This window comes from Tympanuchus pallidicinctus, unplaced genomic scaffold, assembly GCF_026119805.1.
Source record: "Tympanuchus pallidicinctus isolate F22 unplaced genomic scaffold, pur_lepc_1.0 scaffold3, whole genome shotgun sequence".
In the NCBI taxonomy this organism is placed as follows: Eukaryota; Metazoa; Chordata; class Aves; order Galliformes; family Phasianidae; genus Tympanuchus; species Tympanuchus pallidicinctus.
In genome coordinates, this window is record NW_026294747.1 from 33,603,472 (window position 1) to 33,631,255 (window position 27,784).

Genomic DNA, 27,784 nt, shown 5'->3' on the forward strand with positions numbered 1-27,784 from the left:
GCTAATATATAACACAAACTGTAAAACAGCTGATGTTATCTGAAATATATATTAGAAAGAACCAACATTCTAGCAATTCTGTTAGCGATTATTGTTGAGGAGTCAATTCCCAGAGATCCTTTTGTTCTAATTTATTACTTGTGACAACTTTAAGTGTGTGTAATGTTTTGGATACAAATAAGGGAAGCAACTTACGGTGCTCTTCCTCAGCAGCAGCTGTAAGAGCTGTTACCACCTTGATTCCCTCCTGAATAACCTGAAGTTCTGCAGCATTTTCAGGTTTTGATTTTTCTGTTTCCTGCAATTTTCCCACAATGGATGATGCCAAAGAGTGAATATAAGGGTATGACACAGTTTTGTTTGGATGCTGAAAGACGGAGTGCAGTAGCTGGTAGCATTTATACTGTACCTGAAGGGGAAAATCAAATTCACAGTTACAAAAGTGTTATACCTCGGAATACAAGCCAGAGTGTTTTAAAACACACAGTTTGTTGGATAAAATTTCAGGGAGGGAAAAAAATCTGCCTCACAGTGTGAAAAGAAATCAGTTTTCAGAATGCTAACACATAGTAATTCATAGAAGCATTATAACTTGTAACCAAATTAATAACAACAACTAGATCATGCACCCTCTTTCTTTACATCTCCCCAGACTTTTGAGTTAAGGAAAAAATATTCTTTTTGTGTTAAGATTATGTATTAGCACTGTGTCACTGCCAGTGTGTGAAGCTCTGGGTCTGATGCAGAAAAAGGAAATAAAAATGAAATAAAAGGGTTAAAAATACAGAATATTCTGCAGACAGAATTAAAAAAAAAGGCAAAATGTACTGCTGGGCATGGTTTTGTTAACATGTTCAAATCACTCCAAAATACAGCAGATACAGGTAGGACAGAATTAACTGGAGTCAAAACACAAAGCAACTAAACAGGAAATAAGCTAAAATGCCTTTAATATGCTACTGATATTCTTACAACTTTACCAGTACTTACAACAGGATCTTTTGACTCAAGTGTTACTTTAAACTTGTCAATACAACGCTTTTGAAGGCACTCTATGGTAGTAACTTCTGGGCTGGTGGACAGAATGAACACTGTGATAGCGGTCAGCAGGCTCATTTCATCGAGTTCTCTGAGAAGACCATCTGCTATCAATAAAGCAAATGATCTGTTAGATTTGCATTAGGAAGTAATTCTTTGAATTCAAACGTTACAAAGAGGTGGAATAGAAATGTCTACGTCTCTCTAGAATCTCTTTGTTTTTTTTTCAAATACACAACACTCTGATGCACTGCTATGGTTTGTACAGTTACAAATGCCGAGGCCAAAATCATAATTCAGGAGTGGTGACATGCATATTTAGAAATACCAGCACGCTCCTACTCCATTCTTTCTTTGTAGGCAGTGCAATAAATATCTTTGAAAAGCTGCTATGACATGTTGGAATACAACAACCTATTTTGACAATTATATACAATTTGCATTAAAAAACATACATCCTTTTCAGTATGACTGAGGCTTTCATTCAAATAAATTAATAACAGTGCTATAAACAAATGTTCCAATAACAGCTACAGCTTTGAGATTAAACAGAAGGAATGACAAAAGCCAAAACTCAAAATGGGCAAGCTAAAGAAACAGTACACAGAACACTAGCATGAGGACAAAAAGGTTTTGATTGCCTTTCTTAAACTCTTGTTTTAATTCACTTTGCTGCCAATACAGACATTGTTTTTTGTAAAGAAATCATATGTACTACAACTGACTTTTACGCTTACACTGAAGTTACAACTTCTGTTTATTCCATCACACACTGTAACTATGTTGTGGCATTGTGTAATGCAGGTGTACATCCGCAGTTCCACATTTATCCTTTGCAGACTGTGACTTCTCATGTCAACTGTAGAGACAGGATGGCATTATAGTTTCAGCAGTACTTACCTGCAGGAGAATTAGTTGGCTACTGATTAGACTTTATTTATATAAGACATGCATAAATTTAATCTCAACAAAATGAACTTGTCCTTACCTTGATCCCAACAGTCGAGTACAGTGACCAAAGCACTGCGCAGAAGATCTGTCCATGCAGTCCGACTCTTCTCTGCTCGAGCCATTGGTGAAGACAGAAGCCCTTTAAGAGCTTGTAGAGATGCAGCAACTGGCAAAGGCAGCTGGCCATCTTGCTCTTTGACTGCAGTTTCTTTAAGTACACCAATAATTAGGTACAAAATAGTAGGAAGAACTGAAACACTTCCTGTAAAACAATGCATATTAATTGTAGTGAAAAGTTCAGGGAGATTTGATGTTAAAGAAAAAAAGACACATAATGGGCTACAGATGGAAAAAAGAAATGATATTGTACTATAGAACAATAGTAAGAACTGTTAACTGTTCCATTTGAAGCACACCAGCCCCTATAAAGAATTCTGCGATAGAGCACAGAAGTAAGAAAAACAAATTCACAGAGCTGGTAAAGGCAATAGTTTGCATAGAGAATAACACAGATACCTGAGGTGTGAAAGGAGGAGTGCACCAGAAATGGCTTATCAGCACCCTGTAGCAGCACTGAAGAATCACGTGTATGAATACAACATTGCTGAGGAAAAAAAGATCTCCTCTTAAAGGCTGGTGTGCATTCAAAATGAATCATGGGGTAAAAGTCAATTAATTTGAAGAACCAACCATAACTACTTAAGAGCAGGTTGCTAATGTTCAAATGATAGCTTTGAGTGAAATTGAACATGATATGTTTGCCTTTTAAATTTATGTCTGTATTATAAGTTCCAGAACAGAAGATTAAAGTAGGATAGAAGCACGCATCTACTGTACACTCCTCTGTACAAAAGAAATCCATTAACTGCACTGCAACAACACAGTAGAAAAAGAAAAAAGGCTCTTTCAATTGCTTTGGTAACTTCTGTTACCTGACAGAAAAAAAAAAAAAATTAGAACAGGAAATTGTCACAAGCAAATCATGAACCTTTCTGCCATATTTACCCAGTTGAGAAAAGTAGGTAGTAACCAGGTTGCTCAGAAGAGCCCAATAATCTTTCATTTAATCTTTCCTTGTGATGAAATAGCATACCTTCAGGAGAGCAGATTGCAGGAACATCAGAGAGAATTAGTAATGCTGCTGATACCAGCCTACTTCCATCTTCTGATAGTAACAGATGTTTTCCTGATTGAACTGCAGGGCTACAAGTCAATTTAGGGTTGAGCTGGGGAAGCTGTCTGACAAGAATACAAACACACAACTCCAGTGTTGCAAAGACCAAGGACTTTCCAGGCACCAGTCCTCCTGTATCTTTGCCTTCTCCAAATTCAGGTAGCGTTTCCTTTTCTGCAGCACCATCATCAACTACAACAGAAATAAAAAATATGGCAGAAATCCGCAGGCTGTTCCTTGTTTCCAAAAAGTTTACATTTTAAGACTGTTTCATCATCAAATGACAATCTTGACTTGTATATATGTGTGCGCATATGTATTCAGCTTCTACTGGCAAACATCCATCCTTCTAAATAAGCAATCTGTGCTTTGACTGTGGAAAGGGAAAAGTGGATGCAATAGATTTAGACTTCAAACATGCCGAGGTATCATGCCAACATGATCTTATTTTGTTGTTTTTCTCATTAACTTTAGAAAGCTACCATCAGAGAAACTGGTGGAATCCAGGTTGTAACAGCTGTGTGTGTGCATGTGCATGCAGAGTCTTTCTATTGCTCTATCACAGAATCACAGAACGGCCAGGGTTGGAAGGGACCTCAAGTATCACAAATCTCCAAACCCCTGCCACATGCAGGGCCACCAACCTCCACATTCAATACTAGACCAGGCTGCCCAGGGCCCCATCCAACCTGGCCTTGAACACCTCCAGGGACGGGGCATCCACAACCTCTCCGGACAGCTGTTCCAGCACCTCACCGCTCTCACAGTAAAGAACTTCCCCATACATCCAACCTAAATCTCCCCTCTCTTAACTTCAAACCATTTCCCCTAGTCCTGCAGTTATCAACCCTTGCAAAGAGCTGATTCCCCTCCTGTTTGTAGGCTCCCTTTAGGTACTGAAAGGCCGCAATGAGGTCACCCTGCAGCCTTCTTTTCTCCAGGCTGAACAAGCCCAGCTCCCTCAGCCTGTCCTCACAGGGAAGGTGCTCCAGTCCCCTGATCATCTTCGTGGCCTCCTCTGGATCCTCTCCCACAGCTCCCTGTCTTTCTTGTACTGGGGGCTCCAGATCTGGATGCAGTATTCCAGATGGGACCTCGCAAGAGCAGAGTAGAGAGAGACAATCACCTCCCTGTCCCTGCTGGCCACCCCTCTACTACAACTGAACCCCTTTCCTCTATGAATTCCTCCTCCCTGTCACCACACAAGATTATGCCAACCACAGCCTGCAGTTTCTCAAATTTTTCTCCTCAGTTCTTGCCTCTAGTCCACCAGCATCTGCTATCAAGTCTCTCTGATTTCTGAAGTCAGGCACCTGGGCTGACTTAAGCGAGCCAGAATTAGTCACTAACTGTGAAGAACTTCAAATAAGATACGTGTTGGAATACCAACTCCAAGAATCCTACTTTCCAAGAAAGCATTGCCATACCCTTAAGAACATATATTCAGCATCTTGTGCCTTACTGTACCTTCCGCACTTCTCCGCTTTTCCTTCACATGTTCCTGAGCTGCAAAAAGAATCAGACGAACAACTTCAAGGGCAGCAAGCTGAATATCAGGTGATTCTCTGGTCAGTATCAGTCGATGCAAAACATTCAGCAGCTCTACAGCCAACTCCTATAGCAAGAAAAATGCTTAATGTATACCCACTTTGATGCAGAAATTTTAGAAACAGACACTCTTTACCAAATGATTAGTAACAATTAGAGCAAACTGTATTACTCTTATTGATTTGATTTCTCTAAGGAATACAACAGTACTCTTGGCACAAACACAGGAACTGGCACTTTATTAAAGTCCTATAGCCACTAACAGCAGAATTCAATTCCTTCTTAACTCACGACAATAGGAATACTATCTTCGATTGGGCCTACAATCCCTCCTGTACGTTTCCTTGGAGGCAGCATCAATAGTTAGCAGAACTTAGACACAGCCACAGGCATCAACTGTGCTGTGTTAGAGAACTGCGTGGCACAAAAGGTGGTATAAAGCTCAATTCAAAGAGTAGAGATACTGCTCAAAGTTATGCTTTACATCTGGCTTGTCTGTAAGGTTATCATGCTCAAAATTAGCACTTCACTCTTCTCAAAAACTTCCTTCATTTTTAGGAATAGCACCTGCTTCTGGTCTGTCAGTCAGCCTTACAACCTGCATATAATCTCCATCTCAAACTCACTCTTAGAACCTTACATCTAGTATCTTGTTTTATAGATTGTATGAAGGATTAGTCTACAAGATGTTACTTTCCCCATTTTCAAAACTAAAACTATAGTCTAAGCATCTAACAGATCTCACTACTACTGCTCGAGAAGCCTTTTTTTTTTTCCTTTGGCCTTTACAATCATGTCTAGCTTAAAAAACAATCCTATAGTCATTTCCAAGCATAAAGCTTGGATTATACCACTCTCTCTTCTTGAAACATTCTTGTCATTTTCCTGTTTTATTTAGATGTAAAAACAATTATTTTATATAAAAAGTTCAATGGTCAGAACAAATATAAATAAGAGGAAGACAGTTTTGCAGATATAAGAAGAAATGACATTTGTTTCTTAAGAATAAACCACATTTCTCTAAACGTTTACAGCATTATACCACTTATTCTTTGAAAAGAAAAGGTAATTTCAGGAAGACTGGCCCAGTCTTGTCCACTACCAAGTCTGTATGGATGTGAGTGACCTAAACGATAAGGAGCTTCTTCCTAAATCCTTCTAAGTTAGCTTGGGATTCTGATCAATAACACATTACCTGATCACCACCTATTTTAGATCTTGGCCAGGGAACATCAAACAGAGCCTGCAGGGCATGTAAGCAGGCAATAATGTTCTCCATTGCTGCATCTGATCGAGGAGAGCAGAGAAATTCCACACTAATTCCTGTAAGGATCAAAGAAAACAAATCATAAAATTTTAGAAAGTAATCTAATAGTATGATGAGCGGACATACAAATAGCATTTGCACTTTATATTAAGTGGATTCATTTCCCACTGTTAATATTTTGAGGAAACAACTCTTATAAATAAGTTAAAACAATTTCCAAGTAAAACTTTTGCACTCTAGATCTGATGAATAGGCATTATCGTGGCTTCAGCTGGGACAGAATGCATTTTTCCTTAATAGTGGCTGGTATATGTTTTATATTTAGGAGGCAAACAATTTTGATAGCACACAAGCATTTTAGTTGTTGCTGAGCAGTGCAGAACAGAGTCAAGGAGACTTCGGTTTCTCAGATTTTCATGCTGCCCTGTCAGTGAGGAGACTTGGGAGGCACAAATTGCGGTGTTCAGGACAGCTGAACCAACCTGGTTTAAGGGATATTCCATCCCGTACAGAATCATGTGGAAAAAAAAAACGACATGAAAATGGTGGGAAGTGGGCCAGAGAAGCAACGGCTGTTTCAGTACTGGCTAGTCATTGGTGAGCAGGTGGACAACAATTGTTTGTGTATCATTTGTTTTGTGTATTATCGTTCCTATTATTTTTATTATTAGTATTATTCCCTTATTATTCTTTTTCTGCCTTAGTATTTTTTATATCAACATGTGGGCTCAATTTTGTTGCATTTTTTTTCCCTCCTCAGTTCTCTCCCACATCCCATGGGAAGGAGGAGAGGCGAGTGAGCAAATGACTGTGGTGCTCAGCTAACTGCCGTTTTAAACCACAACAGGCAGAAAAATTCATAATACATACATATAATATTTGCCTAAGTGAATTCATTTATGTAACTAAGAAGAATAACAGAAGTTAACAATAGTTCATAAACTCCAAGGCTGAGGCTTTTTCTTCTCATCTTACAGAAATGCTAACAATTAGAACCACCACAGCTGGATCACCAGCTACAAGCAAATTACACGGACCTAAGCTCACACATTCCAGACCACATAAAATTGGTCACTTCTTTCTGAGGTTTCGGGACTCTTTAGATAACATTCTGTGACACTGGAGATAAACTTCATATAAATTCTGATCCATGTTCTCAACTCAGTTTCACAGCTGTAATTGCAAAGTATGTGATGACTTGGTAAACTGATGTCATGGTTTTATGATTTTTGTCATTAGTATTCCAAATCACAACATAATACCCCAGTAGAGCACTGGGAGTCTATGAGTTAATGCTCCACTTCCATGAACTGTTGATTTTCCTAGGTACTTGGTTCTCAGAAGAGAAGAACCATCTATCCCCAAGGACTTCCACTGTTCCGTTTCCATTTTCTGTTCAGAGGGGAAAACTGCTCGCAAGTCACGAGTCTGCCCTTCTTTTACAACTCGTCACTGCAGTACGTGCTTCTTAGCCATCTCACCTTCAGCATTAGAGTAAGGCCTTTGATTTTGGACACACTTACTCGCTCCTTTCAGTTGATTTATTAGCTTATATTGTATTATATATATATATCTTGCATTCTGATATCATACTTACTAGTATGTAAAGTAGTAAACTAGTTTTCTGTCCCTTAGCTTGTTGCCATTGTTTTGTTTTTAGGCCTATTTCTCTACTTTTTCCCATTTCTCCCCTTCTCCCTCTCCTGGGGCATGGGTCTGTGGATCCCATAAACTGTTGACAACTTATCAATGTACACTTAAGAACTGCTGTGCTATAGAAAGTGTCTGTGTTAAAGTTTGTTCACACAATCTGAAATTGCATGTTTACGAGCACAGCAGGAAGCACTTACTTTGGAGTTTGTGGTAGCTAACTGTGAGCTAAACATTCGGGAAAATAGATTACAATTATGTCACTAGGACTTAAAATTCACTTGACTATATTTTTCTATGAAACGATCAAAATTCAACAATGCAGTGAAGTGTGAATAATAAAATACTTTTTGCAAACAGCTTTATCAATGAAAAATGATAAACATTCTTGGTATTGCAGAATCAAGACAGATTATACACTAACCCAAAATAAGATGAAACCTGTCAGTATTCACATCCTCAGGAGATTTTATTGAGGGTCTGGTAGAAGAATCTTGACACATTGTAGTTGGGGTGACAGGTCTAGAGAGATTAGCAACTCCTTCATCTGGATCCACAACAATGAAACCTGTGCTAGTAAGCCATAATGCTGTAGCATAAAGTATCAGAGCCCAGGAGCTGTAGTAATGAGGTCTGGCACTTTCTATGGTCTCTGCCGTATAAAATGCACCACCTACAAAAAGAAAAATTACATTTCAAGGATATATTTTATTTCCAATTACAATAATTCCTCATTCATCAAAAATTGGGATTCTTCTTATTGAAATGTTTACCATATTTTATGACTTTTTTTTTCTTTCAAATGTGGAATACTGAAATTTAGGCTGAAAATGGAAATCTATTTTGATTTACTTGAATGGAATACAATTACCTTTTCCTTCTTTCAACCATAAAAATATCCAACCAACACAGATACTGAACAAACTACTTTCCACATCACTGAAAGCTCTTCACTCATAAGCAAACTTTATTTATATTTAAGTACACAAGTATGTGCATTCTCTACGCAATGTTATCTTATTGAAAGCTAACACAAGTCAGCTAGGACATCAATGATTGCAAGTGAGCTACGAAAAGAAAATTTATTCACCTCCTTACCTTCAGCGGGCAGTTGTGATGCATATTCTGAAGGCAAATTTAAGAGAGCAAAATCCTGAAGTGCAGCAAGCCAGAGTTTGCTCAGTGTTCCAAGATCTGCCTGCACTAAGTCCACAAGACCACTGGCTGAAGATGTTACATCTCGGTAGCTTTCTTCTGCAGAATTCGCAGTTTTCAAGGAGTAATTGTGCAAATCACTTCGATTTTTTTGCTTTTCAATTGCAACTATGTAAACCTGTTTATATAGTTGGAGAAACATTTACAATATTAATACTTGGAAAGCCACCAGGATGCTTGCTCAACAGTTGGTCATGATAAGATTTCCTAGAATCTGTCCCTGCTTCAAGTCTAGTAGGTGTAGATTACTTGATTACAGGTCACAAAAACTTACCCCCAGTTTATTTTGTAGTAGTTTCTCATATCTCAAATCCACTAGAAAGCTGAAGAGACTCTCTTAATTTAGAGATTTCCTGTGGCTGTTATGTATAGATAAAAAAAAATCTATACATGTTCACTTTGAAAAGTTAACATAATCCCAGAATTGCAGGGGTTGGAAGGGACCTCTGGAGATCACCAAGTCCAACTCCCTGCTAAAGTAAGTTCCCAACAGTAGGTTGCACAGAAAGCCTCCACGTGGGTTCTGAATTTCGCCAGAGAAGGAGACTCCACAACCTCTCCAGGCAGCCTGCTCCAGTGCTGTCACCTTTAAAGCAGCTAAGTTTTTTTCATAATGTTCAGATTGAACTTCCTGTGTTTCAATTTATGCCCATTAACTCTTACAACATCATGACTAACACTAACATCCAGTCTGAATTCTGCCTGAGCTTCTGACCAGTGAAACAATTATTGTTATATGCCAGTAAAAAACTTCTCTTTGTAATCATTTTAAATTGATAAAAGGCACCTTATCCTGAATAGATAAAAGAAGCTGATCTACTTAAAACTCTAGTGTAACATATTTTCAAGAATTTTATTCCCCTTTGCTAGCTTTTCTCTTTTTTGCTAACATATCCTTTCTCCACTATAGGCACCAGAAGATGTATGTGTTTCTATAAATTGTCAAATAAATGCCATCTATTGCCCGCTCTCTTCAAAACATCCCTCTGCTTACACAAATACCATCTCAACCACGTGATCGTATTTAGCTGGTTATCCATTCCCTCCATCAAGCTCATCATCAGCACTTTCTCAGACATCTTTTAGAGGTTATATATATTGTCACATTTTTATTTTTAAATACCCAACTTTGCATTTACGTATATTAAAATAAGCATTCATGTGAGCTGACTTTAAGGCAGCTAGCCAAGACAGTACTGAACTGACATTGCTGAAAGAGCTACCTGTATAAAATTAAATAGCACATGAAAAAGATAGATATGTACAACTACCTTACCATAACAATTTATACCACATCAATTTAAAATTGACATCACAAGATGTAAGAATTCTATGAATCTGTGATTCTATGAAATACTGTGAAATACAGTATAATAATATGTGTGCAGAATTACATAGCAGTGCCACTGTCAAGCTTACCAAGGGTCTCGTTCATTACAGTTATTTTTCAACTTGGCTTAGGCTGGTGTTTATGTACTATTAGAGATATATTTAGAGATAGCAAAGCATAGCAAAGAACAAACTTCTATTTAATGAAGCATGCATTTTGATCTTTGAAACAATTCTGTCTGAAAGGTTCTAATCCACCTATCAAAAATCAAGACTACTGTTACAGAGTTATCACACTAACCTCTGCCCAGGCCTTCAGCACAGCCAACGTCTCCATAGTTGAGGTGCTTTCATTATACTGTTGACTTTGTGTCTCCTTCCCAGCTTGCACTTTGACCAAAGAGGATACAAGCAACTGATGAACCCTTCGAAGATCATTGAGATCACTTACTACACCACTTGCTATCCAGGCACTGCACACCTAGCATTGTAAAAGTTAGTTAGAAACAAGACAAATGCCACTGGATACTCCTTTTTCCCCCATTTGTAAAATGTCAAACTTTTTTCATTTTTATTGAGATATAATTATCTCTCAGACAATAACCAGTGTTAAACTGAATTACAGTTCAGCATATATAAGTAACAAAAGCCAAAAACAGTAGGAGGGATGAATTAAATAACTGAACTATTAGCTGCTACAGAAGTTTCCCAAAAGATTCTGAAGTGCATTAAAAATCTGGGATGCTATAATATACAGGTAACCTGCATGACATTATTTTGTTTATCTTGAGAATTTGAGACTACGTGATTTAATGTTTCCCTTTTCTCGTGTGACGTATCAAGCAAAAAGAAAATTTCAGAGGGTCTATTACCTAAGACTTCTGACTTTCAACACTTGCCTGACATGCTTTTGCTGTGACATCAGGAGGAGTTTCTGGAGCAAAGGCAGGCCTAAGTGCTGCTCCAACCTAAAAAGAAGTTACATAACATTTAATACACATGAAACAGCTAAGTAAAGAATAATTTTCCATAGCCAAGCTTTGCTGCAATTTTCTTTATAAAACATAGTTTCCTGTTTCATTTTTCACTTTTTTGGTGAGATTCAAGAACAAGGAGACAATTGCATTCATACTTTTTATGTTGTTTGATTTGCTTACATGGAAAGCTCCTTGAAAGGAGTGCTCAAAGTAATTCCTTTTCTTTGCACAGTCTAAAATTGAAATAGAAACCTCTTCCTTCCTGAGTTCTTAACTTGATGAATAGCTTTCAAACAAAAAAACAAAAACACTGCTTCAAACCACTACTGACTTGCAAGACATCAAGTGACATTTCCTTACTCAAAGAAAAAAAAAAAAAGAAAAAAAAAAAAGAAAGAAACAGCTTCACAAAGTGAAAGAAGAAAACATAAACTCCATTTATCTAATAAAGAACACACCAGGTTACAGAAATTTCACCTCCTGTCATTGATAAGCTATTTTCTAGTGAAAATTTCACTTGCTGATTTAGATGACAATGGAACATTCAGACTTAAGCCAGATGCTTTTTAGAATGAAATTATAAAGTACAATAGATCATGTAAACTATGTCAAGTGCAATGGCACCATCCTCACTGATACCATCAGCCTATGCAGTGATTTATATACACATATATATATAAAATAAGTAAGTACTACTATAAATGTTGGTCTCTATAATTTATGAAACTAAACTCTAGAATTGATCCCTGAGTAAATTCAGGCCTTCAGTTCAGTTATGTCATTTTTAGAGTCTCTTACTGGGTGAATTAAGTTCACCCAGAACTTACAGAAAAATTTTAGTGATAATGGTCTACATCATTTTATGGACATACTGAAAGAGTTCTATTTTGAGTTGACATTGAAAATGAAATGTCAATGTGTTGTTTGTCAAAAGCCAAATGATAAATCAATTGAGATTTTTGCAAAAAGATAAGTACACTTAGCTGGTGATGTGTCTCAGCGCATTACAGGTATAGGAATTATGAGCATTTGTTGTTAGTTTACGAAAACAAATGAAAAATAGTTGTTTTTAATTACAGGTAATGACAGTTTCTTAAGATCCTCTAAAATTCAGAATTCATTTAAGGAAGTTCTGAACAAGACTTCAGGATATCACTAATTAAATCCGGATAAATGCTCCACTACCCACCTATTCTCAGTTATTATTATAGAAAACATTAGACAATAGCAATGATGCTTACATTGGCTTGATATTGCTCCAGAATTAGATGACCTGGAAACTCTGGTTCTGGAACAGTTGCAAACTTCCTAACAACAATTTGCAATGTTTGAAGCCCAGAAAGACGAAGTTGATCACTATGATCTGTGGCAGCCATAAAAGCCATTCGGATCAAGTCAGCTAAATGCAATACTAAAAAGTCATCTGAAATAAGAAACAAAAACCAGTTTCAAAACATTTAAATATAGACGCAACGTATTTCATAATATTGCTCCCAACATTTTCCAAATCTGTATTTTACATTTTACAACACATCAAAGTTTAACTTTGAGCACTTTACATATACAACAACTTTACTTGGATGCTTCATACTAGCTGATTTAGGGAACTTTCCTTTTCAGTTTAAACTGCAGCATGTAAGCACGTATGAGACAAATTTTCTAGTTGGTTGTTTTTTTTTAATTATGATTTATTTATTTATTTGGAAAATATTTCTAAATAAACACATAAAATTGACACTTTTTTTTTTTCATATTCCCAGGTAGCCAAATTGCATCGTGGCAAACTGGTGCCAGCTATCACTTCTGATTGCCAATGCCTACACAGAAATAATAGCTCCATACACATTTACCACAGTGCTATAACCAGAAAAATGAGTATAGATGCTGCAGTGACACACCAGTATTTTGACTAATTGAAGTGGTTCTACACCTTAATCAATGTAGTCTTCTAACTGCAGTACAAACAATACATTTATGATGAATCTGATTAAGATGCAAAAAGTGAACACTTAGTTTAAGCATATTTTGCATTCTCTGAAATTCTTTCAGTGCTTCAGATGTACCTCTCGAATCACGTTGTTTCCTTTCCTGAGCCAAAGTCATGTCAAAGTGGGCACTACCTGCATTTTCACACTGGTTTATAATTTTACAAACACATTCTGCAGCAAAAACCCTGGTGGACCACCGTGGATTACTGAAAGGATGGAATCTCTCGTCACTTTCAGATGTTAATATGGATGCATCATCCACTTTGGCAGTTTCTTCTTCTTGAGTGGTATCTATTGATGCTACTGTATTTAAATCTGTAGTTAAGACAGAGGAGAAAAAAAAAAGAAAGAAAAATAGTTAATTTTATTTTTTTACTTTAGTTAAAAATTACAGAAGGATTTATAAGAGAATCACGTTAAAGTCTGTCTGCAGCCTCCACCAACTCACTATGAATCTCTTCAATTTCATTGTCTGAAAGTCAATGCTAGAATTAAAAATAAAGTGCACCAAGGCTGTCTTCACATCTTTAGTACTACCTGCTGGAAAGTAAGATCAGTATGATGAAAGTAAACAAAGAACTGCAGGAAAGAAGTGAAGGAAAAAAATATTTTAAAATAAATGACACATATGAAACTACTGCCCTTTCAAATGCAAAGAAGTTTCTCTTCTTTATCACAGATTGGGAGTGAGCAATAGAGAAAGAGAGGAGAAAAAAATCTTTTCACAATATTCAGTATAATAATTAATTCCATCTGCTTGGAATGTTCATTAACATATGAACATTCTGATTTCTGATATGGTCTCTGTTGTTCCTATCATCCACAGAATAGATGGCCTGAGTATTTTTCTTGTAGGTACTTGCACAGGATTCACAAGCTCAGATGTATTATGCTTCCCGTCCTGTTATGGAAATAAGTTAACACTAGGACAATAATGCAGCTAGAATATCATCACAGAAGACATACTAAAATGTTTACAGAAACATCTTCAATAGTGAAAAGGCAATACAAATGGAAGAAGTCACTCCTTCTGAAAGAACTAGGTTACCTTTAACTTAACACTAGACCTTTGACCAGTATTTCATTATGGAGGATGATACATTCATGAACATTCAAGAAGAATACTTTTCTTCTGTGACATAATGTACTGTTGCTGGCTTTGTTTTTATTGTATTCTGAACTGGAGTCAATTAGTACTCACCAGCTGAGGCAGCAAGAACATCTTTACAAAGCTTCAGCCAAAAAGAGAGTTTCTCAACTGCCATTGAAGTAAGCATATGACTCAGAGTCTCTTTGATATCCTGGCACAATCTTTGATCCAGTTCTTTGTCCAGCAAGCCCAGCAATGCCCCCTCCAGGCCTATTTCTCTGATATTAATATCTGCAAAGAACAATGTGAGATTAATGTTGTTCATCCCAAAACTAAGTAATGACCACAGAAACCCTAGACAAAGCTGCACAGAGTAGCTTGACAACAAGCCTCTAGTTATTAAATATTTTTGAAATAATAATCTATATTGCTTTAATGCCATGCCTAAGCCGCCTGGGTACAAAACCAACTTTGAACTTTTACAGATGATACTACCAATAGGAAAAGTTATCCCAGAGAAAATGACAAGAATCCTATTCCAAATTTTGCAGCACTACAATCAGCACAGCATCTGAGCTCCTGAAAAAGAATGTTCAAAAACCTACATTTTTATTATTACTCATCTTCTGAAAATTTGCAAACCAGTGTGAATTGAAATCCGAAGTGAAATGATTTATCACCACCATATTCTCATAGAAGGGTACATAAAGATGATCACTTTCAAACCTTTTAGCAAAAAAAAAAAGAAAAAAAAAAACCAAAACAACAACAACAACAAACCAACAATAAAAACAACAAAAACGGCTTCAAAACCCCAAGGTAGGGGTTTTGGGGACACCTGATAATCATTACTTAACTAATTCTCAGAACTTTCATCAAAAATTCTTGTATACCTTCTCAAAGTGACAGATTTTTAGTTTAGGAAGAGATTTATATATGAAAATAAAACTAATTATGAAAACCGTGTAAGGTGTGTAAGGACTACAAAGCCAGGTGTTTGAGAAGCAGGAATATGAAGCTATGGGGTAGTCAGGGTTCAATTTTTTTGGAACTGCATTTTCCTCTTCTAGATTAATGACCCTTACTATCTACAATAAATGAAAAACAAAAGTATATTCATTTTATCACCCAGAAGGGTTTGGATGGTTCCAAAATATATAGAAAACTGAAGAAAAAAAACTTTCGGGGTTCAAGACTTCAACAAGAACATAGCAAAGTTTTCATAACCATAGTAGAATGTGTTTAAAATTCATTATGAATGTGTCAAGCTCTTGGATCTCTTCAGTACAGTACCTGGAGTAAAGTCTTCTCTGCTCTCTTTAACTAATGCAACAGCGTATTCTGATACCTCAGCAGCTTCTCTTTGCACAAGCTGCCGCAAGCAAGCTACTGCTGCACGTCTCAATAACAAGTATGAGCTACAGAGATTCACCTGAAACACGCAAAAAGAAACAGTGAGATGGCTAACAAGCCTTTACAGTCATACCTCTGTAAGGCCAGTGATTTCTGAATAATTACAGTTGTGAAAATAAGTGAAATCAGTAAGCAGGGAACTGATGCTAATTTTGCTCAGCTGCCTTTCTTTCTTTTCTTTTTTTTTTAAACTCAAATGAAAGATTTTGTAACTTCTACAATGAATTATAATATATTAGTATTTTAAATACTTTCTCTCTGAATGTAACTTACAAGAAAGTTTTAGGGCCAGATTAAATTCCTATTGATATCAGTAGAAAGGTGCCATTAACTTCAATGACAGCTGAATTACAGTCTCAAAGTACAAACGTATTCCTTAATCAAAGTATATATAATGGGTTTGAAATCTCAATGCAAGAGAAATATACTTAAATCACCTTCCTGAGTAACTAGGTATACTCCAGTGTAAACAAGGGTGAGCCAATTGACCAGACTTTAGTAAATTTGAACTCCATGCCTACAAGGATGTTTATAAGAAAGAACAAAATACACGGCTGCAAAATCCATCACAAAAAAATATTATACTCTCAAATTACATTAAATTATTCTAGAAAAGGTGAGAGGAAGGGTAGGAGTTACTGGTGAATGCATCATACTGAGACAAATCAGCTGTCCTGAGCAGTTTCTAGGAAAAGCAGTTTATATCATCATATTTTTTAACATCACCAGCGTAGTGTTTGTTTGCTACTTAATACTAAAAAATACATGAGAATAGATTCATTAATACAGGAACAAGAAAAACCTCTTAAACAAAACAAAACAAAACCAACATCTAGGGAAAAAAAAATTCACAGCCTCAATGTTTTTTGTTAGAGTAGAGCATTTTGCCTCTTTAATTTGCTTACACTCAGCTTTAAGATCTTTCGGATGGGGATGCCAAAGATTAATGAACCAGCTATGTGGTCACGCATTGGCTACACCAATATTTAAGGAACTTGTTCTAATTTAACCTTGGGTTACAACTCAAAAAAAAAAAAAAAAAAAAAAAAAAAAATGGAATGCATTCCAGCTAATCAATTGTGTACCCTTGTGGAAATTGTGCAAAGCTGCAACTGTGTGAAAGTCATCACAATTCTTTAACTAAAACTGACAGAGCTGAGTGTCTGCTGCAGAGAAACCTTGCAGTATGGTCATGCTGCTCACTAGTCAGCAACAGGTCAACATATGTTAGTCAAAGTAACTAACATACATTAGTTAGTTAACACATTGTTTAAAATAACAACTTCAGTACACAAAGAGTAAGTGGTACAGAATTTCAGCTTTGTTATTTCACAAAACTAAGTGTCATCTTATGAATTTTCATGCATGCACTCAAATCTACAACACTCCAAATAATATATTCAACGCACATGTAGATAGAAGTGCATACTTCTAAAAGAAAAGTAACCTGACTGTAAGTATTTTTGCAAAATACTTCAATTGAAACAGTAAAAACAAAAAATGAGGCTTTTAGTGGAACATTTATGCAAGCAGGCTACACATTCTACTGCCAGTTGGACGTGCAAAATTTGCATGCTCATTTTTAAAAGGGAAAAAAAAGAGGATTTGATTCAAGCCCAGGACAAAGCAAGATGCACATTTTTCATCTCTCTCATTCTCCCACAGTCTGAGTAGGACATGACTAAACAAGACACAGCAATGCAAGCACCACATACAAATTTAAATGAACAAATTGTTTCCTTTCCACACTGAACACGTTAAGATTAAAATGATGCCTAACTCAGCACATAAATGAAATATAAGTGTGTCATTTGCAGAAAGTTAGGAAGGTTAGGATGACGATCCTATGTCAACTGACATGCTAAAAGAAATCACATTAAAATGGTTAAAAGGAAAAGAGAAATGATGAAATATAAAAACAACACCGCAAACTGCTAAAGTTCAGGATTAACAAGGCACAGAGACCTACCAACACAGAATTATCCAACAAGATTTCCTGCACAAAAACAAATGACAAACCAGTCATGACAAAACCAAAAATATAAATATCAGTGATACCAACCACACAAGGAGATCGTTACGTGTAAAATCAATATATATTAAAGTTCAGAATGTTATGTCAAACATGCCAAAAACCTATTTTGCTTGATTCAGTTATATTTTACATTGAAAACTGTAAATCACAAGCCAGTTGTGCTTAAAATTAGTGTTTAAAGGGACCAGAACTACGACAACATAATGACATATCAATGTTTTCAAAATATCTTCATCATCTAACAGCTGAAAATTAATATTCAGTACATCATAAACTTCCACAGACAAGGTCTCTGGAAGTCTGTATTTTAAAAAAATTGTTAGAGCTAATGGTAGGCATGATGAAAAGCATATAATTTCTACTCTGTTGGAGCAAAGAGCTCAACTGATATGATAAGCATCTGTCAGATGCAAAGTCTCATGGAAAAAGATCAAACTGACAAACAAGGGATATTTGAAGAAGCTGTAGAAGGGCTGCTTGTAATGACAGACGTACACAAACAAACACATACACAATAAGAAGAAAAAAAAGTGGTGAAGCCTTTGCCCGAGTCATGTTTAATCAGTGCTAAAATAGTCACAAGATCAATGGCCTAAATACTTTGGAGTCCTGAGAGATGTCTTGGTCTAGGGGATGGAAACAAAGGTGGAAGAGGTAGCTTGCAGCTGCTACATCAGTTATATTGACAAGCCTAATGCAAGCGTGTTTGAAATAAGAAATTTTCTGGAAATCACAGGGGAAGAGGATAGAGAAGCAAGTTTAAAGATCACTTATCCGACCACAGATTCTTTACTTTTCTTATTTTTCTGTCTTAAATAAATAATGGTGAATATTCACAGTATCTCATATCTAGCTTTAACTCTTGCCTTCAAAGACTCTAAAATACAGGGCGTCACACCTTGTTCATGACATATAAAAATTTGCACTTACAGATAATGACTTGCCAAAAGTCACCCTGCATGCCAAGTACAGACAAAGGCAGATCTCAGGGCCAATTCAATGACTTGCTCTGCTTCCCTACCTAGATGGAGATGCAGCAAGAGGAAATTCCGTGGGAAAGATGGTGAGTTTTGTGAATGGGTAAGTTTGCTTGTGCAACTATCTTCTCACAGATCTGCAAAGCACATACTCAAACATTTTCTGCTTCTAACGCTCATGAATGGCATTTCCTCAACTGTCAGAATCAGCAACACTGGTTTTAGTTCTGTAACAAGTTTCTTACAATGAGAAAAGTCTGTCCATTTAAGACCACTGACTTCAGTGAAATCCTCTCCTGTACAATTGATAACTTCTGGGATAAAGATGAACATCGACACTTCTACCAGATGCACAAACACATATACAGAAGCAAGGAAACACACTTCTTCTTAATTTAGTAATACATATCATATAAAAATTCATAAGGTACGCTATTTGGTACTTTGAGGCAATTTGTAAAAAATATAACAGTTATGTCATACATACAGGAAGACTTCTTTATGACCTCCTCTTAATTTGGAGCTACTTGTTATTAGTTAAAGAGATCAGACTGTATGTACATGGAAGCAGACTGCAAACTCCATGGACATTCCAATGATCCCAAACCCTAACACATCCTCTGTGCAAGAGAATGAATCAAGTGATTTGTTATGACTCTATCAATGTAAAAACAAACAAACAACAAAAAAAAACAAAACAAAAAAAACCCTGCACTTTACCCAGAAAAAATTGTAGCTGTTTTATGTTAAAAGAAAGAACACTTTAGATAAGTTTCAGTTCTTCTGTAACCAGCAAATTTCATGCTTAAGTCAATGTGAGGCTAAAAGAATTTGTACTTCCAAGTGTTTCCAGCCTCCCACAATCAAGTTTATCATGTTTGCACTCAAGCAAAATTAAGATAAGTAGAAGGTGCCTGAACTTTATACAAAGCCAACATATGGTCTATATGGCTACTATTGATACACAGATGCTAATCAGGGAGAAATACAAATAAGAATGGTGACAGACAACATAAATTTAAAAAACAAACAACAAACAAACAACAAGACAACAATCATTTTATTGTCTTTTCTGTTTTGTTTTTTTTGTTGTTGTTCAGCTCTGATTTACAGGGATATTAGACAGAGTTTTATTTACAAACAAACAACAGCAAAAAACCCTAGATCCTAAAAAGACACAATTAACTAATAGCTACTGGAAAAATATTGTTGTTTTCTTGATAGAACTAAGTGTTTGGGAACAGCAGCTATTAAAAATGCACTTTTGAGTAAACAAATGGCTGGAAATTAAAACAAAAAAACAAAAAAACACCTCTTCTATCAAATAGTGCTTAATTTTATTTATCCCAAATACCTAGTTTCAGACTATTACTTGTGTCTACAAGAGCTATACTGACTACCAAGAAGTTAACACTCTAAACAATTAGTCCTACAGAAATTACAAAATAGAGAAATCTACAGTTTTTCACCATCATTAAAAATGATGATTAAATGATTAAAAAACTGAGAACTGTTTTGGTTGATTAGTACACGCACTGACGATTTCTCCCCTCTCCCCCCCCCTCCCCCCCCCCCCCCCCAAAAACATAAATGCAGCAGAGGAAAAACAATGGCCAGTATAAAATAGCTGATAAAAATCCAGTGCAAAAATGGATGATATTTTCTGCCAGATAGTTGGATTCAATGAGGACACACTTTCAAGTAGTTCAGAAGAACAAGACTTCTACAGAATGTGCTCTCATTAAGATGGAGCAGAAACTGAGTACATAATTAAAAACACAGAGAATACATGCCTATAGGGGATATGAAACATCCCACCATCACATAATGATCAGTTACTCCAGTTAAGAAAACTTCTGCATTTTTACAGCATTTCTGAACACAAGATTTTAAAATACAGCTAGTATCGTATTGATATGGATGAGTAAACATGTACTCACACATAGGCAGCTTACAAGGCTGGACAAGTTGACGTGTCGAGGAGCAAACATGTGAAGCTGCTGAAGGCAAGAGATGGCTTGAGCCTGAACAAGGCAGTCAGGATTATCTTGCATCACTGCACAGCCCAGGAGACAGGAAGTTCTTAAGGCTGAAACTGCAGCACTGCTGCCTATATTCAGAAAAAAAAAAAAGAAAAAAGAAAAAACCCACAAAAAAAACCCACATCTTAATTTTGTTCATTTGTTCTTTAAAAACATCTACTTCTCTTTCAAAACATGATAACTCATCTTTTTTCCTAAGCCATCCATCACTCATCCTTCTGAAGAACACTGCCTATATCTGTTATACTCTGATATCATTGCCCTGAGGGATATCACACTCAGGAAATTTCAGTGTTCAGGTAAGTTAATCATTTACTTGCACCAGTAAAATATGCACCACTAACCAGTGAAATTTTACAAATCTGCATCACAGCTAAGACACAGACTGGCTCCAAACTCTTTGAGTATCTTCCATTTGAGCTTTCAATACCTTCTATTTTCATGCTAAACGTAAGAATTATCAGCCAAGACATAGCTTGGAGAGCCAATTCCAAACCAAGGAAAAGATGTCAAAAGGAAACACTGTTTTTGGAAGAACAGTAATCATCTTGATTGCATGAGCTCATGGCCTGTGGAATACTGTCCGCAAGAAAGAAAAAACTCAATATTTGCATATTAGATTTTAATTATACATTCAAATAATATTTAATAGTTCTGTTGCTAAACCAAAAAAGGCTGACAATATTGTACATTGCTCACCTTGCAACTCAGGGCCCAGTGTGGTAATAAGTGCATTTAAACAGCGACCAAGGCTTTGGTGAACTTCAGTGTATGTAGGAGGCACAGTCAGCAGCAACATGAGAACAAGAGATAAGGTAGGTTCCACATGCACATAGTACAAGGGGCCAGCTAAATCTACTATCAGAGACAGAGAGTGTAGTGCCCATGCCTATGAAATAAAAGAAGCAGTTATGTAACATGTATATGATAAAATCTTTTAGAAATTTGATAGTTCAAAGAAATTCAATTTATAAATGCAACGAAAGTTGTACTTTTAGGTTACAAAGAGGCAAATTGAGAGGTGTTAGAAAGAATTTTCAATAATCACATGTTAAATTTTGAATATATTTATATATACATATTTTAGGAACTCTGTTATGCAATGAAAGAACTGTTTTAAAATTGTCCTTGTTTACTGAAAAATAAATTAATAGTAAATTAATTTATTAGTGAATATTATTCCTCAGATACACTATTTGTAAAACATTTTATAGTTCCATGTACAAGAACAATAGTTAACAAAGTTAATATAACAGAGCAGATGAAACAACATTTTGGCTACTGGTGCAAAGTAATTGAGACCAAATCTGTTTCATGTCAACATACAGTGCTACTTTAAGTAAACATATTGTAGAGGAGGTTACAAAATTTTTTTAAGACTTACAGGAACACAAAGAATATGCACTATGTCTCTTAAAAGTATTCTGATAGAAAGCAGCTTTAGCCACAGAGAAATCATTTGAATTAATCTTCAGAACATCTTGCTTTACTCAAAGAACTATACTGACTACGTTGTACAGCATTCAGGCTTCAAAACCCTGTTATTTACTACATATGCCTTCATGGAAAAATTTTGTGAGTGTATTGTGTCAGTTTTTCTCTGCTAAGAACAGAAGAAAAAAAAAAAGCAGGTGCCATCTAGTCAAGGTCAAGATATGGTGAATATGAAATTAATCAACTCCTAAAACATCAGATCTTGTTTATAAAGACAGTTTAGCTCAGCCTTATCACTCTCATTGATCATCAAAATAAGAACCTCTCTTATCTCATTCTAGGTCTTGTTTGAAAGGTAGATTTTGACCAGGGGCTATTTTCATTGCATTTACTACTGCACTCATCAAACTGTGAGATACACCTGACAGGTTGTGAAATGTTGTAAGAATGAACATTTATGCTAAAAAATAAATCAGTTAATTTGTAACATAACATTTTTAGATAAGTGACAAGTACCTGTACATCAGGAGAAGTACTGTCCTGAGATAAAGTATAAAGGATTCCAACACATGCATTCAGGTGCTGAGTAGAACCTATTCCTCCTAAGTATCTATACAGACACCCCACTGCCAAAGAGTGACCTGTTCTTGATACCACATCTCTAGCAGATTTTAGCCTATTAATTACAAGGAAAGAAAGCTGTCAATGTGATCTCCAAGACTGATATTACATAAGCACAACTACAAATGAAAATTCTAGTACATCGTAAGTGAAACACTTGGCTAGACATTGTTACACTGACAAAACTGTAAGTTAATCATCTATCATCTGAAAGGAGTACCAAAAACATTTTAGACATACTTAACTGATGTTGCCAGGACAACAGGCCATTAAACTTATCTGAAAGTCTATGTGCTTACTTAAGACTATAATCTTAAAGAACAGAAAAACTAAGAGCTGCATATAGAAATCAAACAGTGCTTTTTCTTGTTACTTCAAAAAAGAACATCAATGAAACCAGTTTCAACAACTTTTCTTTAAATTATTATCACAATATTTCTTAAGTGTTTTTATAAACTCAAACAAAAATTTACTGTACTTCTTTGAACTTACTTGTCAAAACTAACTTGTGCTAATCCAGCAGTAAAGGCATTGTCAGAAACCACCTGAGCCAACCTGGCCCAACTCTCTGCAGCAGCACACCTTAGAAGTGGATTATTGCTTTCCAAGGCACTCAGAACCAATGCCAGGGCAGATCTTCTAACTTCTTCTGGACCTAAACTTCCCTTGCAGTTAGCCAAGTGCTAAAAATAGATAGTAGATGTATCAATCTTCAGTACAGTAATCAGAATGTTTTTCTGTCAGTCATGCAAGAATTACAAGATATGAAGGAGGAATTTGATTTTCTTTCCATCTTATTTGTGGAGTTCCTCAATTTTTATTTGCTCTTCAAGAATTAGAATTCTAATCGAATTTCAGACAAAAAAATTGCAAAAATAGAGCAGTTTTCTGAATTGCATATTAAATTTGCCAGAAATACAATATTGCACTATTAAAGCTCTTGCCTGTCATGAAAACATTTTTAGTTTGAAAAAAAAAAAAAAAAAGCGTAAGAAGGAAAGAATGAAAACTACACATGAATCGAGGAAAATACACAAAGTATCATTGAAAGGCAAAAAAATGACAGCCTTTGGTTTAAAAAAAAAAATCTTTACTTTTTTTTCCCCTATAGTAAGAAATCTGAGAGAAATAGGGATAAAGACAGGAATGATAGAAACAATTTCCCCATCTCTTCCTTACTTGAATTACAGTAGCAAAGACTGTAACATACTACAAATTTTTGACATTATCCTTTAATCTTAAAAAATAGGAAAAAAATTAACTATGACTCTGTGGCACTTATGGAATATATTACAAATACAAATATTGCCACAGAAAACACTGGTTAACACTGGTTAACTTGATGAATGAGAACGTCTACATAGACATATGAATGAAAGGAAGCAATGTTTCAGAAATGGAGAGGAAGGGAAAGAAAGAAACAGAGGAGATTTACCTTTAAAGACGTAGAAAAGGCTGACACAACATTTAATTGCACTAGTTGCTGTCGTGATCCTTTTGTTTGCTTTATAGAATTCAACAACTGTTCTAACACTTGGAGTCTTAAACAAAAACGGAAAAAAAACACAGACAATTTTTAAAAATGAAGAAGAAAACGAATCCAGTATTCCATTTTATTTTATTGAAAAAGTGAGGTGAAATAAATCAAGTAGCTGTCTACTACAAACATGATTACAGTAACCTACTTCTGGATGTGTCTTTTCATCACAAGCAACTTCAAACAGAACATCTAATAATTTTCTCGTCCTAATGATTTTATTCATGTGGTTCATGGAATGCACTTTCATAACCGACTCAGAATGTTTTCTACTGTTTGATCTCAAGTACACTGACCATGTTTCAGTATCCCCCAAATCTCTCAACAGTTGAAGTTACTACATTACCTGTGAGTTTCTGCTATATGGCAAAATATAACTCCAAAAAGACCAGTTGCTGCACCAATTACAGACAATGTGGGAGGTAGTGGTTTAGGTACTGAATCACGTTTTGCAAGTTTCTCATATATGGAGTAAGGGTCATATTCCAGGCTGCCTCCAGCTACGTTGTTACCTAAAAGGAGCTGTAAAAGGGATACAAGCGATCAAGCCATAACCTGCACTGACCTAAAGAACTAGAATCAAATGAAAATACAATACTACCAGTATACAAGTACCTGCTCTTCAATAAATTGGTGGTCAGTCTCCTGCAGTAAGGGACCAAGTAAAAGGAGATCATCCTCATGACAAAGGGGTGGAAGCAAGAATGTAGAGGCATCTATCTGGCTATCTGGTATAGTTAAGTCCACCACTAACTCTTTCAGAACAGCATGGAAACTTCCTTTAAATGAAAAGTATTTTAAAAATTTTGTTAATTACTTGCAACGTGAAATTTTGTGAGCAAGAAGGTATTTATGCTGAAATTTACACCTGTTAATTTAGCATTGTGATTTTAAGGCTATTATTTATTTATTAAAAAAAACAAAACAAAACAAACAACACAACCCACTGCCCACCACACTCCACTCCCTGAAATGTTTTAAACTGTATTTACTGGCTCTAGATTATAACGCTCTCAGGTAGGATCTTGCTCTATCACAAGATTCAGGCTTTACAAGTCATGCTGCAAAACGAAAATTCAGTAGGTAGACTATATATAGAAATCTCAACCCAAAGAACTGTTAAACCTGCTCAACCTCAAATATTAGTATTCTATAAAATGTTGATCTCCTGTAACAAAAGGAAAAAAGAACAAACTTGCTCTGAGGGATGGAGTTGTCACATCCAGTATTTTAAGCTTAAATTCAGAAACAAATCTTACACACATAGTGTATACATAAGTATAGTGCATACATGGCAATTGTTACATTCAGACCTAAAACACGTGACAACAGCTTTAAAGCAGAGAAATCAGGGATTTGTCCTTATGAGAATTCATGGAGCATTTACCACTAGATGGAGCAGATTATTTGAAGGAGGACTCCCTCCATGATACAGAGGATGCAGTCAATTAAATGACTGGCTGGCACATCTCTCTGTCCTGATGAAATACCCTTGTACTTCATAATTATCAAACACTCTGGTTCTTTATTTCAGTCCAATAAGTGATAAACGATTCACATGGTGATTTTAAAATGACAAAAAAATAATGTTTTAGTTGATCTATTATTAGTCACTGTATTGGAAAATTAGATTTGAAATATGGTAAATTATGTTCTGCTAAAGAACACTGAATCTGTCCTCAGATTTTCTTCACATTTTTCTTTAAAAGCAAACATTTCATCATCAACTTGAAAAGGATAAGTTTAATGTATCTGTCTGGACATGGTCCTGGGTAACCTGCTCTACATTTCGCTCCTTGAGCAGGAATTAGAACAGATGACTTCCAAATGTTCCTTACAAACTCAGCCATTCTGTGAGCCTGTTGAATTATTTCAATGGATCACATTCGATTGGCTAATGCTGAAATTATATTTTTTTGGATTAAGAATTAAGGAAGTAAAACAGGTATCAAAAGAAGTCCATTCCCCAAATAATTAAAAAGTCACAATGTTGCCCACCTTTAAATTTCAACTAAAAGCAGCACAAAAGTCTTAATTTCTAAAAGAAGAGGGGAAAAAAAGGATCACAAACATTAGCTTTTCAAGATCATTATGACTTCATTACAGCTTCATGAAATATAAACAGAAGGAATAAAATGTGTTAGAAAAGGTTAAACTAAATCTTGCTAGCTGAATACATGTTGAACAACAATTTCAAACACGCACCTATAATGTTTCTAAGGATGTTCTTTGTAAGAATACATACCTTCATACATTTTTGGAGGCAATACTGCCAGTAATTCATAAAGTTTATGTCTGTAAACTGTTGATGATGTTTTTAAAGAATTTCCGTAAGACTTAGAGATTGAAGAAAGCCTTAAAACATAAAAAGTGCATTAGAGATGTTAAAGAGTTCAAGGATTAGTAAGTCTGGTTCTATTTGTACTAGAACTACTAAATAATTTCTGTATGTGTTATAAAGACTGTTCTGATTTGCAGTAGCAGTAGCAGAAGCAAAACTATTTCACATGATCTGAGAGAACCTCTCAGTTAACATTTCCTGTCTTTTCTTTTAAATTTAATACCAGAGAAATAAATAAAGTTTTCTATTGTCCTTGATTGCACCTGTACTTATTACAGCTAATTTTTTGCAGATATGTCTGCGAGGTACAGCAAGGTAGAGTTCAGCACATTAAATCACTACTTACTCTGACACAAGGCAAAAGTTAAATTATGAAATTCTTTCCAGCTTAGCTGTCAATCTAAGTATAAAAAATAGCTATCTTTTTGTCCCAGTGTATTACTGTATTAAAAAAAATGACCATGTATACAAACAAATGTGCAAGTTTGATTTTAAAAAAGAAGCAGAAAAAACGCATTAATTTAATAAAAGGATATAACAACTTCTTCCCTTAATTTCTTTATACAGTTCTGGAATCTGTAATACACATTACTATGCCAGCTAAAGTCGTGACACTGATAAATCCTACACTCTAATTTTTGTGCTCTGAAAAGAAAGTTCTTTAGAAAGTGCACTAAATGAAATGCAAAAGAATTCCCCTGCAGCTTTTCAAAATCAGAATGGCATTTAACAGTTTGATATACTTACTGTGTCAATAAATCAACAGCACTTGGGAGAGGAGGAAGAAGTCTCTGAAGAACTTCATCTGTAAGAAGACCAGCACAGTGGGAAACGAAGCTTTTGATTGCTAAAACAGGAAATTGAATTTAATTAAAGTGACATACACAGGAGAAAAAAAAAAGCATAATTACCTCACTTAAAATTCTAATATTTCCATTTTAAAAAGCATTAAAAAAAAAATGAAAGGCATTTTGAATAGTAACTTCAGAAACTGATAAAATCACAAATGAAAAAAGAAAAACACATGCACAAATACACTGTTTTTGTGTCTCAGCTCAGACATTTGTATGAAAGCATTTTTTACTTTTTGGTATGAATTGAATTGTGGAACAAAACTCAACTTCATGATAATTCCCTGATAATAACAGCAACAAGGA

At 35.6% G+C, this 27,784-nt stretch overlaps 1 protein-coding gene across 4 annotated transcripts in view; it reads right to left on the reverse strand.

The window, feature by feature from the left end:
* HEATR5A (HEAT repeat containing 5A) overlaps window positions 1-27,784 on the reverse strand; it is a 59,469-nt gene that overhangs the window by 1,741 nt on the left and 29,944 nt on the right. For 2 of the 4 annotated variants that reach the window (XM_052694692.1, XM_052694693.1), the window contains exons 14-37: window positions 27,375-27,474; window positions 26,532-26,641; window positions 24,902-25,065; window positions 24,633-24,808; window positions 24,185-24,290; window positions 23,242-23,432; window positions 22,645-22,804; window positions 21,394-21,583; window positions 20,593-20,762; window positions 17,610-17,636; window positions 15,521-15,659; window positions 14,339-14,518; window positions 13,213-13,452; window positions 12,391-12,572; window positions 11,072-11,140; window positions 10,474-10,653; window positions 8,727-8,961; window positions 8,053-8,301; window positions 5,907-6,034; window positions 4,631-4,778; window positions 3,083-3,355; window positions 2,027-2,251; window positions 991-1,145; window positions 196-409 (exon numbers count right to left, since the gene is read on the reverse strand). In XM_052694692.1, coding sequence (XP_052550652.1) covers window positions 196-409; window positions 991-1,145; window positions 2,027-2,251; window positions 3,083-3,355; window positions 4,631-4,778; window positions 5,907-6,034; window positions 8,053-8,301; window positions 8,727-8,961; window positions 10,474-10,653; window positions 11,072-11,140; window positions 12,391-12,572; window positions 13,213-13,452; window positions 14,339-14,518; window positions 15,521-15,659; window positions 17,610-17,636; window positions 20,593-20,762; window positions 21,394-21,583; window positions 22,645-22,804; window positions 23,242-23,432; window positions 24,185-24,290; window positions 24,633-24,808; window positions 24,902-25,065; window positions 26,532-26,641; window positions 27,375-27,474 — 4,011 coding nt within the window. The remainder of the gene's footprint in view (window positions 1-195; window positions 410-990; window positions 1,146-2,026; window positions 2,252-3,082; window positions 3,356-4,630; window positions 4,779-5,906; window positions 6,035-8,052; window positions 8,302-8,726; window positions 8,962-10,473; window positions 10,654-11,071; window positions 11,141-12,390; window positions 12,573-13,212; window positions 13,453-14,338; window positions 14,519-15,520; window positions 15,660-17,609; window positions 17,637-20,592; window positions 20,763-21,393; window positions 21,584-22,644; window positions 22,805-23,241; window positions 23,433-24,184; window positions 24,291-24,632; window positions 24,809-24,901; window positions 25,066-26,531; window positions 26,642-27,374; window positions 27,475-27,784) is intronic. The other 2 variants (XM_052694694.1, XM_052694695.1) reach the window with 2 other exon arrangements.